Source organism: Sminthopsis crassicaudata, chromosome 2, assembly GCF_048593235.1.
Source record: "Sminthopsis crassicaudata isolate SCR6 chromosome 2, ASM4859323v1, whole genome shotgun sequence".
NCBI classification, from domain to species: Eukaryota; Metazoa; Chordata; class Mammalia; order Dasyuromorphia; family Dasyuridae; genus Sminthopsis; species Sminthopsis crassicaudata.
In genome coordinates this window covers 541,162,641-541,176,162 of record NC_133618.1, presented here as the reverse complement: position 1 = coordinate 541,176,162, position 13,522 = coordinate 541,162,641, and the positions used below count along the sequence as shown (strand labels likewise).

At 38.6% G+C, this 13,522-nt stretch overlaps 1 protein-coding gene across 2 annotated transcripts in view; it reads right to left on the bottom strand.

Moving 5' to 3' along the window:
- Window positions 1-13,522, bottom strand: part of SPG21 (SPG21 abhydrolase domain containing, maspardin) — a 32,985-nt gene that overhangs the window by 18,804 nt on the left and 659 nt on the right. The window contains exons 2-3 of one of the 2 annotated variants that reach the window (XM_074294831.1): window positions 9,555-9,704; window positions 1,630-1,716 (exon numbers count right to left, since the gene is read on the bottom strand). In XM_074294831.1, the coding sequence (XP_074150932.1) occupies window positions 1,630-1,692 (63 nt within the window). In that variant the 5' untranslated portion in view covers window positions 1,693-1,716; window positions 9,555-9,704. Of the gene's footprint in view, window positions 1-1,629; window positions 1,717-6,476; window positions 6,632-9,554; window positions 9,705-13,522 lie in introns of those variants that run through there. The other variant, XM_074294830.1, reaches the window with a different exon arrangement.

Sequence of the window (13,522 nt, the reverse complement as noted above, 5' to 3'; positions counted from 1 at the left end):
GACTAGTGTTTAAGTACCTACTATGTGCAAGGTCCTAAGTGAAGTGAATATAAAAATGAAAAATCTCTTTTTCAGAGGGAAAGCTCACTTTGAATTGAGAAGATGAAAGAAATGGTCTCTGAGCTAAGCCAAGAAAAAAGAAAAGCATGTTAAAAGGCAGAGATGGGGAATAGGTGGAGATGTTTCAAGCAAAGGGAATGGTTTGCATAAATATACTGAAACAAGAGAGTCAAGGACCAGATGAAGAAACAGTTTATAGTCCAGGATGGTTAGCAAAATACAATACACGAAAAGGTATAGGCACTAAAATAAACCTGAAAAGGTATACTGGAGCCAGATTATCAAAAGTCTTAAATATTAGGCTGAAGAGGTTGTTCCTTATGAGCAACAGGAAGTCGATAAAGGAAGCACTAGTTGTTTCAAATTATATCCTCTACTTTTACATATACTTAGAGAAAGGACTACTGACTTTTGAAAAGTTGTTCTATAGTCCTATGTAGGTATGGTCTTTTAGGGAGCCTGAGTGAGGTTGGGTGGGAAAGAAATGATGCACATATTGCTCTCCAAAGAGGGAAGGGTTGGAAACCAGAAACTTAAATACAATAAGGGACAGAGTGCTTTCTAAAGTGATTTGCCCTAAACCAAAGAAACTTGTAGGATGATGAATTAGAGAAATATGCCTCTGCTTTCCAATATGAAAAATTATTTTGTAATTACTCTGTATCATCTTCATTGCTTCTTGATGTGTCAAAAACCATAATTTTGTGAATATTTTTGCTAAATAAAGGCATATGTTACATATGCACAATAAAAAATCTTAAGTACATAGCATATTGATACCTCTGTGAAAGTATCAATTTTGATGATATTTGTAACTAAAGAGTCCCTTTTCTCCAATATTATTGCTGAACTATTTTTTAAAATTATTTTGGGAACCCCAAATCAACACAACAATTTTTTTAAAGAGTTTGAGTTTTTTAAATCATCACAGCCAAAAGTCTTCTAAAAGATGAATACATTGATCTGGGAGCACCAAATATTACACCCATTTTGCTGGCATACTTTTTATTGAGAAAATGCACCATTTATCAATATATAAAAAAATAGGAGGCAATTTTGATCCAAAATACTATGAACCAATCTGGGAAATAGACAGTACTTTATAATAGATTTTTACCATACTTTATGGAATTCTGATGATGATCCACTTCTTTCAAATTAAAACAGTGAGCAATGCATAAGCAACTATATAAAGTTACCAAATTCTATTTGCAGGGACATATAATCTGATTAGAGAAGTATAGAGGGGTTTACTACCAAAAAACATGTTTAGGAAATAAAGAGTGTAGTCATCTGCACCTTCAATCTTGAATTAACCTAAAAATATAATCGTACTTCACAGATTATGTAACCTTTCTGTTGAACAATAAAACCACAGTGCTTGGCAAGAGTGGAAATGAGTTAGGTTACACTAGCATTGGTCTCAACCACAAAAAAAACCAAACCAGGACTTTGTAAAAAGTTCAATTCCGTAGATAATTATTAAATACCTACAATATGGAGAGCATCAGTCTAGAAAGTAGGAAGAAAGGAAAAAATACAAAAGAGATATAGCAAAATCACACATACCTTTTTAAGGGGAACTGTACTCCTGAACCAGTTATAATCAGGAGAGACTTTAATCTCTCCCATGATTTGCTGAAACAGCTGTTAACCCTGAAATAAAAACATGTGATGTTTTATACCAAGAATTCATGTTTATACAAAAACTAAACACAAAAGCTGTTCCTATGAACAAATAATGCTTAAGGCAAGAGAATGAGAGCTATTTTATGCTATCAATAAACTTTTTTTCTTTTTTGCTCTAAAGAACATGCTAGCTAAATCTAGTGTATCAAAACAATGTTAGAAGTAAAAAATATCTTAGAAATCATCTGGTCAAAAGATTTCCAACTAGATGGAATCTTAAAAGAATAATTCTTCTAATTTTTCATTTTTTGAGATAAAGAAACCAAGGCTCCAAGAGGCTCAGTGATTTTTGTTCAAAGTCATACAATTCATTAATAGCACTACCAGGGCTAGAAGCCACTCTCCTTTTCCTTCTAATTTTAATGTTACAGTATAAGTAACCGTTTGACAAGAGTATTTTAAAACTAACTTTAATAAACATGTAACTGTGGAATTGTCTTTATCAGCTGCCATAAAACTTTTTAACAGAGTACCCAGATCAGAGGTGCCCAAATAGTGGCCTACATAGTCACATATGATCTTCCAGAATTTCATGTTACTTGAAACACATTATAGAGTCACAATCAGAGATTGAAGAGGATACACCACAGTGGTTACCTAGATGAACCCCTGTATTTTAAAAATGAGGAAATTGTGGCCCACACAAGGTAAGTGACTTAAAAAGGTCATACATACAGTAAAAACGTCAAAGGCAGGATTTAAACTTCGCACCTAACTGAATCTATTGTATTTTCTTATATTAACTCCTACATACATGGGAAGAGAGCTATTATATAAACCATGGTCCCATCTTCTTCAAGAAGTCTTTTTTAATCCTTCACCTTAGTGCCAGCCCTCTGAGATTATCCCCAATTTATTTCATATGTAACTTGTTTGTATACAGTTGTTGCATACTGTCTCCCCCCTTAGACTGTCAGCTACTGGGGGCAAGGCCTGTTTTCTGCCTTACTTTGTATCTGACAAGACTTAACAAAATATCAGACACATGGTAAGCAATAAATGCTAGTCAACTAAATGTCTAATGTTAGGATTAAAAGTTGAACAATGCCTTCTAAGAGGCCAAATATAGCATCATAACAGATTTATGAGTCTACTACCAAACTAGCAAAAGAGAAACATTATTTAAAATGTCCTTTTTTTCCCCCCAACCAAAAATGTCCTACTGTGGTACTAACCATTTAATGATGAACATTTTTGGCCACAAAAATTCACCAAAACCATCTTTACTAAAACATGAAATGGCTGTAATCTGTGGTAATAAAGGGAATAATCATACCTAATAAACTGCAGACCCTATGAAGTACTGAAATAAGCCTGTACCAATGAGATTGGTGAATACAGTTATGTAAGGGAATGTTAACTTCATCCCTCTGGGGGCTAGTTTTCTCATTTGTAATGTAAGATTAGATCACATGATTTCTAAGGTCCCTTAGATATTTACTCAGCCTTGATATCAGCCTTGATATAAGACAATATTTTTTTTCACTGATTCACAATGAAACCTGAAAATAGCTACTGGTTTTATATTCTAATAATTTAGTTAGCAAAAACATTCATCATGTTCATACAGCAACATCAGTGTTGTATCTGAAGTTTCAGATACAATCAAAGGAAGCATTCTAATTAACTTCACTATTAACACCTGCACAACTATGTAACCCAATACTCAAGAGAGTTTGCAAATAATTATTTTCCGCAACTAAGTTCTTCAAACTCATAAATCAACTAAAAACCTGGGAAGATGAATCTTATAACCTGTGGGAACTTTGGACTGTGGCGATTCTAGGTCTGGGCAATGTTGCTACATTTCAAACATAAGTGGAAATTAATCTTCCCAAATCAAAATCTGTAACCAAAGCATGGCCTGGAACTGAACTACCTTCAAGAAAAACAGCTGGGGGCAGCTAGGTGGTGCAGTGCATACAGCACCAGCCCTGAATTCAGGAGGACCTGAGTTCAAATCGGATCTCAGACACTTAACACTTCCTAGCTGTGTGACCCTGGGCAAGTCACTTAACCCCAGCCTCAGGGAAAAAAAAAGAAAAACAGCTGTTTGTTTCCACAAATTATGTGCTGTCAGATAACCCTTAAGTATTACTTCAGAGTTCTATCAACAAACTGCCTGCTACTCAAAAGTTATTTAAAGCTTGACATTCCTACATTAACATTTCAATCTCAATCCATATATTTTATAACTATCTCAATTTGATCCCAAGGGGTACTTTTAAAACAAATCAATTTAGGTCAGGAATGATTTTGCAAAAACAAAAAACCAAAGGTTATCTCAAACATAAATATGGCCAATAAAAAAAAATGTACTAAGCAAAAGGGGAGGGATTTATTTTCTGAGGAATGAATGTTTAGGGACAGTAAGATGACGGTTTGATAGAGCATTGGCCCTGAAGTCAGGAGGACCTGAGTTCAAATTTGCCCTCAGACACTTAACACTTCCTAGCTGTATGATCCACCCCCATGCTTAATTCCCAAGTACAATCTTTGGGCTAGTTATTTCATCAAATTTAAGGCATCTGGCATACTAATTAGGAATATATTTATTTGGATGATCTTAAACAACTGTCATTTTTAAAAAAATCTACTTAGGTAATGATGAATTTAACATTCAATTGCTAAATTGGATTACAAGAAATAAATTGTCTTCTGAGAAACCAACATCCTAATCTTGCTTAGTAAGGGAAAATGACTTATTATACTTATAAAACCAATATTAGATAATAAGGCCAAAAATAAGTGAGCTTTACAAATCACCAAACTGAAAGCAAAAAGAACTTTTAATTTTGGAACTTCAAAGTACAATCAAGAGACAAAAGGCAGAAATGCACTTCCCCTCCCTCCCCCACATTTATTATACTCATTCTTAACTTCCTATATAATAAACAAAAGAGATTTCTTACCAATATTTCTTTGCAATACAGAAGAAAATCACTTCACTTTCTAACTTTAGATTCTCTAAATTTAAGAATTCATTGGACTGGAACTAAACTGCCGCTCAAGACAAGAGATGTTTAACACTTGTGCTGGTCTGAAAGTATATGAAAAGTAAGAGAGATACCAAGTGTTGACTGAGCAACTGATTGTTTAGTCAGCTGGGAGAGAAACAGCTGGGCACCGAGAGTGTGGAAAAAGGAAAGTTTGTCCATGTAGATCCTTTTCATCCCTTTAGAGTGGGCTTAAAATGTCCAAGTCACATGAGGGATAAACTGTGGGGCAAAGAAACCTAACAGTCTGACCAAGCTGGTTGGATTTAATCAGAAAGAGCACAAGTCATAACATGGTTAAATTTAAGATAAGTGGGATGAGAAGGAAGCTCTTTTACATTCTGAACTGTAATTTTGGCCCTGACCCTACTTAGAATATCTTCTATGTAAATGTAAACATCAAAGTGTAGGCTGAACCCTAGATTCCTCCTACCAGCCCCTTAACAATGCTTGGTGCTGATGAGAGAGTTCAGGGTGATAAATAACAGTCATCTTATGCAGTAAAATGCCACTTTCTTCATTGGCAGAAAACCCCTTATCCTTATTATAATCTAAGACTACATATGATGAATGAAAACTACACGAGGAATTAACAATAACAGCAATAATCAGAAGAGTCTCCTAGCTTTAGAGGCTGCTGGCAAGACTGCACCTCTAACAGGACCAATGCAAACGGTTCAGCTACTCTGTCCTGAGTCACGGCTGGGAACATGTCTACCCGCTTTTCAGTAAACTCATGTTAACAGCTGCCAAAACTGCCAGAAACGGACTACCTTAGATCTTCCCTGCAGCGATTTAAGGCCATTTCCTCTGGATCAGTTGGAGGCAGAACAGATGGTGTAATAACCTCAGAGACTTTGGAAACGGCTATTAAGTTACCTCTCAGTCCATTAGGATTACTAGAATTATGTGTCTATAGGAGTGAGAAGTATCCAAATAGCGATAAACTAGCAACGTAAAGTGCATCCTATGGATGCTAAACAAACAAATAAACAAACAAAAAAAAAAAACCCCAAAAACTTTCTGGAAAAAAAATGCATGAAAAACTAGAGGTGATTTTTAATTATTTCTGCAGCATCTGTCAGACCCATTAGGCACAAGCCCAGTCCTACCAAACTGGGGAGGCATTGCTACCAGAATGAGGGACTGCTGATGGAGGCGGGCGCTTGCCGTGCACGCGGGGCTGGAAGCGAGCACCAGAATGAGGTGAGATTCCCCGGACTCAAGCACCCCCGGGGAGACAGCCGCAGACTCCCCCGGGAGGTCGCGTCTGCACGCAGCGGACCTCCCCATACCATCATCCCGGGAGCAAGTTTTTGTTTGTGTCGGGTCAGGACGTGGGCCGTCCCTTCTACGGATGCAATCCAACCACTCGGGATCTTAGAGATGCATGGACGCAAAGGTGAAGGACTCGTTCGGACTATCAGTGGGTGTCAAGAGGCGGGACTCGAACCCAGCTCCCCTAGACTCCAAGGCCGGTTCTCTCGCACTAAAGACGTGGGCCCGACTGCCCGCCCCAGGATCCCCCCAGCCAGAGGATCCGAAGGCACCTGCTGGGCTCAGGATCTGGATGCGCCCAGCACAGACACTCCCGTGCCGGCTACCCTAGCCACACAGCCCCGGAGCACGAGGCCCCTCACTTGCCGCGGGCCGGCCCCCACTTCCCTGCCCAGCCCTAGCTTCTCGTAGCAAGCCCCGGGCCCAAGGCCGCGGATCTGTCGGCGTTCGTACCTGAGGCCGAGCGGCCGGGCGGAGCGGGAGGAGCAGGGGGCTGCCTCCGGGGGCGGAGCGCGCAGCCGTGCAGGCCCGGGCCGCACTCCGCTGGGTCCCCAACAGTCCCGGGCCGCCGGGCCGCGCCGCTTCCGGGGGTGGTGGTAAAGGGGCGGGGCCACTCTGGACGGTGACATCACGTGAGGCGGAAGTCGGGCCAGGCACCCGCCGTTTCCATAACTACGGAGACAGCGGCTGCATACTCCAATTTCTCTAGGCAGTTCTGGCCTTGTCTTGAGCGCGGGGCAAGAGACGGGCGAGTTCGAGAATCCCCGGCCACGTGGGGGCATCAGGGTGCTCCCGACCCCTCAGCCGGACTCTGGTCTCAGGCTGGGGCTGGCCACAGCTCTCAATCAATCTAATTTAGGGCCAGGCCCGGGAAGGCCAGCGTCCGGGGCCTCCCCGAAGTCGGCGCCGTGCATGTCTGCCAGTGTGCCCCCAAACACCCATGCGCCCTATGCTTGACCGTGTTTGAAAGATGCCGTGTAGAAGGATAAAAGGCACCGAGGGGCTCGGACCGTCCACGGCCTCATTATGCTGACGACAAAACCGGATTCTACCAGGCCAAGGACCAATCCGAGATCAAGCGCGAACAGCAGAAGCCAGATGTGAAGCCCTCAGCGCCTCATGCTGTCTCGACTCTGTCCTTTTCGCTGTATCCCCTTTCTAACATAGTAGCCAAGAAGTGGTCAGGGCCTGAAATCAGGCTTCCCAACTACCCGTGCAAAAGTCCGGAAGAATTGAAGTGATGAGCCAATAAAGAGGCAACAATACTTTGTAAAACCAGACACCGTTACCTGAAGAACTGCTGAACCAGCTCTGGAAGTGGGACTTCAGACAACACATCCAACTAAAACTGCTCTCCCCAAACTACTAACCCCTCCCCTGACGGTCTGTCTCACAGCTCCAACTCCCTATTAAGATTTCTAACGTGAGATCTCCTAAACATTTAAATTCCAGATCCAAACTTTTCTCCCAAACTCCTCTTCACCTTCCATACCTCCCCATTACTCACTGTGAGGGGTACCACCCTTCTCCCAGTCTCCCAACTTCAGTGTTACTCCTGTCTCTCACATCCAATCAGCTGCCCAGTTTGGCCATTTTGACATTGGTAACACTTCTTATATAATTCTCCCTCTCCTCCTGATACTGCCACCACCTCGGTATAAGGCTCTTATCTCCTGCCTGCACTGCTGCAGGAGCCTATTGTTCTGCCTGACTAAATCTTCTCCCTCTACTCCCATCCATCCCCCTAGTCTCTCAAATTGCTAAAGCATATATCTGACTATATCACCCCCCCCTTTCAATAAATACCATATAACTTCCATATGATTCCCTAAAGCTTCCAGTATCAAATGTAAACGCCTTTGCATTCAAAGCCCTTCATAATCTTACTCTTGCTTTTTCAGTTTTCTTATGCCTTATTCTCTATCACATACGTTTCCATCAAGTGATACTAGCCTCTCTGCTGCTCTGCTTGCATTCTTGCTTCTGACTGCATTTTTACTAGCTGAATCCCCATATCTGGTACTCTTTTATCTCCACTTTCTGGTTTCCATGACTTCTTTCTAGTAGTTTTAGTTTAAGTTTCATCTTCTGCAAGAAGTCCTCCACATTCTTAGTATCTCGTGACTATCCCCAATATAGCTTGTATGTAACTTGTTTGTATGCAATTATTTGCACATTGTCTTCCCTATTAAGACTGTGGGCTCCCTGAGAACAGTCATGGTCTGTAGAACCTAAGTCTCCAGTGCTACCCACCCCTTCTGCCAGCAACAACTATGTCATCATGACACAAACTACTGATATATTCATACCTGCTAGATCTTATCTATACAAATTTTTCTTTGTGTTTTATCTTTGTAATACAAAAGCTATCATTTGGATCAAATACATAATGAATAGTTGTATCTTCTTGAAATGTATAACAAATATATGCTGACATTTGTATTTTCAAATTATGCAACCACAAATGGTAGACATATTCTCTAATTCTTTACAAGAATAAGAGCATTATCTGTATGTTCCAGCTGCCTCTAATTCACAACTGTTTCTAACATACTTTTCAATTCAGAAACCCACTTAAGCACAAGGAGACTGCATGGCTGGGATACAAAAAAAAAAAAAAAATCACTCACTGTTGATTTAAGAGTTAGCAAGAGGGGCTGGCAGCTGTTGTGGGTACAGGCCACCAGATGGCTCTCACAATACTGTCATCTGTTAGATACTCAGTTGAAAACCAGAATATCCATGAGATATGCTTTTAACAAATAACCAAAGCAATAAATCTTACTGCCCATCTCACATACAATAAAAACTTCATGAATAGACATGTGAAAGACAAACAGGAACAGAAAAACCTTTTTTTTTAAAGGAGTAATCTTAATTTAAAGCTATCACTATTTCAAAGATTCCCTGAAAGACAAACAACTGCAGTACAGTGAAACTATATTATGTTAAGAGACCCAGGGCAGAATACTAATGCCCATTCCTCATTGCCAAAATCAAATCTTCCCTGCACATTTTTTTTAGGGGGAAAAAGTGTTATTGCTGTCTTATTCTTAAAGGATTAATTTTTTTAATATAACTTCTCACATCTTCCTCTCTCCCATCCCCATTATACTGATATCTTGTAACAAAGGGTTAAACAAATTAATAAATCAGTGATTGCATCTGAGAACATATGTATATGTATATACATATATATAAAAGTTCTGTTCTTAGTTCCGTGTCTATCAAAAGGAGGGGAAAATATGTTACTTTATCAGTAACATTTTCAGTTACTCAGTTTTCATTTTCATTGGAGTAGTTTTATATATATAATAAGCCGAAACAAAAATGTGTGTGTGTGTATATATATATATATATATAAATTAAAAAAAAATATATATATATATATATATATATATATATATATATATATACACATACACATTTCTGTTTCTGCTTATTTTACTCTGCATCAGTTCACAAAATCTCCCCTTGTTTCTCTGGATTCCTTATATTACTACAAAGAAACATTCCATTATTTTCACATACCAGTTCCTCCGGCGGCGCTTCCTCAGTTGATGGGCACCCACTTTGTTTCCCATTCCTTGCTACTAGAATGATTATTGTGAATATTTTGGTATAGGAGTCTTCTTTCTGGGTTCTTATCTCTTTGGGGATATGTGCCCAATAGTAGGATTGCTGAGTCAAGGAAATAGGAAATGTTTAGTCACTTTTCTCACATAATTCCAAAATGTCTTCCAGACCAATTCACAACTTCAAACATTGCCTTTATTAGTGTGCCTGTCTTTTCATAATCCCTGCAATGCTCGTGACTTCCCCCTTTATCCACTTTGCCAACTTGTATCACATGAGGTAAAATTGCAAAGCTGTTTTCAACTGCACACACCAATGCTGCATTGTGCTATCGATCAGGGACAAAGTTCAGAAGTTGTAAAGCTAAAAAAAAAGGAATTGGAAAGCAATTCTAGTCTGCCACTAGTGCTATGTAACAGGAATTTCTACAAACATACAACAAAGCATCATCTAAGGTACAATATACAGTTAATTACCATGTTTTACAAGCTAATTATAATTAAAAAACAGATGTTCCGAAACTGGGGTGTGAGCTTATCAAAAGGAGCACAGGAAATATTTAATTAAAAATGATATTTTCCAATTGAAATAAATCTTTTGTTTCTTACATGCACAATCTTGAGAATTTAATCTCACACTGAATAGAGGGTATAGAGAAAACTCCTGAAAGCCAAGGGGCAGACTAGAAAACCCTGGTGCAATGTTTAGAGAATTGGCTGTATTCAAGTAGAATCTCTAACATACTGGCTGTGTAACCCTGGATAAGTCATTTTTCAGTGCACTAGGCAACTCTCTAATACTTTGTTATGGAAGAGGTGTTGATGTGCATAAATAGAGGAAACTCCTCACCAGAAACTATGTATTTGAAATAGTAGGTCCTATAGTCATTCCTAATTATATATATATATATATATATATATATATATATATATATATATATATATATATATATATATATATATATATATATATATATATATATGATATATACACATACATACACACAGAGGAAAGGATGATTTTTGTGCTATAAAAATTGTAATAAATTCATTGTTTAATTGAATAAAATACAAATCAGGTAAATTATATTCATATGTTTTATGAAAATTGTATGGGGACATAATTTTGTTTTTAAAATAGATAATTATTACACAAAATTCAAAGTCTCTTCTATAATGTGTTACCATGACAACCAAGACAGCTGTAGTTTCAGATAAGGAGGCAATCAGCTTAGAACTTAAAAGAGTTGATGGCTCACTGCATAGAGCACTGGGCTTGGAATCAGGGAGATCTGAGTTCAAATACAGCTTCAAACACTTCTGCCTTGGCATGTTAGCACAATGGTCCAAATAGAGAAAGATAAAATTTAACAGGGATAAATGTCAACCCTTACCCTTGGGTTAAAAAAATCCACTTGACAGGTACAAGATGGAAAGTACAGTAAGACAGCAGTTTGTTTGAAAAAAAAAAAAAAAAAACTACTGATGTAAGTGAACTTCAAGCTGACATGGTAGCTGATAGGAGAATCTGAAGCCTGCTTTGACAGGTGCCCTGGTCATAGCACATCTAGTATATCACTAAGTTTGGGCGTAGGGGAAATACATTTTAGAAAAGCACAGGGAACAAGGAGCCCAGGCTGATCTGGAACGCAAAGATCACCTTGTTCCCTGTCTTTGGACTCCAGATCATGTGTTCCCTGTCTTTGGACTCTAGATCACCCCTCCTATGTTCTAGATCACTTGAGTTCTAGATCACCCAACTCTGTACCACCTGTCTTCACTCTCTAGACTACCCATTTCCCCTGCCTTTGTGTTCTAGAGCACTTGTTAAGTTCTAGATCCCCAGGCTCTCCACCCTTTTTTTCCTAGATCACCTGTTTCCCCTGTCTTTGTGTTCTAGATCAAATTCTAGACCACTCAGTGGTCCTGACAGCTTGCTTTCCATCTTCATATTCTGTTTTCCCTATCTTCACATTCTAGATCATTCAACAGCCTAGACCACTATTTTTCCCTGTCTTTGCATTCTAGATCACTTAAAAGGACCAGATGACCTGCTTTCCAGAACACCTGTTTTCCCTGTCTTCACATTCTAGACCACACCTTTCCCCATCTTCAGTTCTAGATCTTTCCCATCCTTGTGTTCTAGATCACCAGTCCCCATTTTGTCTAGATCACTCAAGTTCTAGATTTCCCAGCACTGTGCCTCCTATCATCATGTTTTCTGTCTTGCATTCTAGATCACCTGTTTTCATGGCTTTATGGTCTAGACTATGTTCCCCTGCCTTTGCACTCTACATTACCTGTTTCCATCTTTGACTTCTAGATACCCAGCTGAGCCACCTGTCTTTTCTATCTGGATCACCCATTTCCCAGATTTGCATTCTAGATCACTATGGCTCTGTGTTCCATTTTTGTTCTAGATTGCCTATTTGTCTTTGCATTCTAAATCACATTTTAGAAGTCACGCAAAAATTGGAGAATGGATAGAGGGCCAACCATAATGGTGAAGGCCCTTAAAATGATGCTATATGTGAATAGGCTGATGGAATTAAGGATGTTTAGCCTAGAGAAATAAAATTGAAAATTGATTTTAACTCTATCTTGTTAAGACATAAGCTACATAATATTCTCCTTCACTGTATGTGCCCAAATCCCAAATTTACCCAGGTCACCTGGGTAAAAATTCTACTCTTGTGACTTGTAACCCCACCCTTATAATTTCACCACACTTTCCATAGTTTAAAAACTATTGTACCAACTCTCATTGTCTGCAGCCTATTCCTATCACTCAAGAATTGATCTCAAGTCTCTATTATTTAATAGGGAGCTAAGACAGCATTCATCTTATTTCTTCATTAAAATATCTAGTTAACCAGACACACGTGTTGTTTGAGATTTTGCTCAGTCATCTTGTTAATCACTAAAAAAGATTGTATCATCCCTAAATTGTGCCTTTGGTCATTGAAAGGCCACTGGTTAATTGTCCCAGTTTATTGGCAAATGCTAGCCATACTAATAAATGGGTGATTGGAACTTTATCTTTCAGAATAACTCTCAGGACAGAGCTATTAAAGCTTCCTTCAGTTATTAAAGGACTTTTATGAAAGATGCTGAACTTGTTAAGCATCAGAAAAACTACATTTAGTAGAATGCACTGATCTCTCCCATAACATCTCAATTTTGCTTGATACCAGTGATCTCAAGTGATACTTAGACTGCATAAAGTCAATATGTAGAGTGAAACTCCTCCCCTATTCCTTCTCTGCCAATCTGTTTTTAGAATTCAAACCTGAGTTTTGAGTCTAGTAATTTGATATTTAACTTAATCATTTACCTTTTTGTTCTTCCTTTTCTCCCATCCACAATATGGTTCAGTACATGCTACAATCTTTTAATATTTTTTGAAAAGCATTCGCTTGTATAGCCCTAAATAGCATTTATTCAATTTCTTTTTAGATTTAAGGTCACTCACTTATGGGCAGAGAATTTACTTACTACTTTTTGAAAGTGATGTCTCACTTCAGAAAAAACAGAAATTGTGATTATAATTTGTTTTATTATAACATTATATTTTGTTATAATTTACAAATTATAATTTGTTTTATTTTATGGGAAAAATCAATTGCTGACAGAAAGAATACTGAGTTGGAGTCAGAATATCTGGGTTAAAATTCCAGTTCAGCTACCAGCTGTGTGGCCTTGGATAAAGGACTTCACCTCAACATCTCTTACAATGGAAACATTTTGCAAAGATTTCCCAAGAAATTGCCAGCCTGGAAATTTAACCCTCAAAGGCACCTAATCTGCCATTCCCTCTTCATTTGGGAATATAAGAAAATAGATACAAAGTGAGAATTCTGTATCAGGAGAACTTCATATTGAGAGATCAAACATATATGATGGGAATTCAGCAGGGGAAATTGT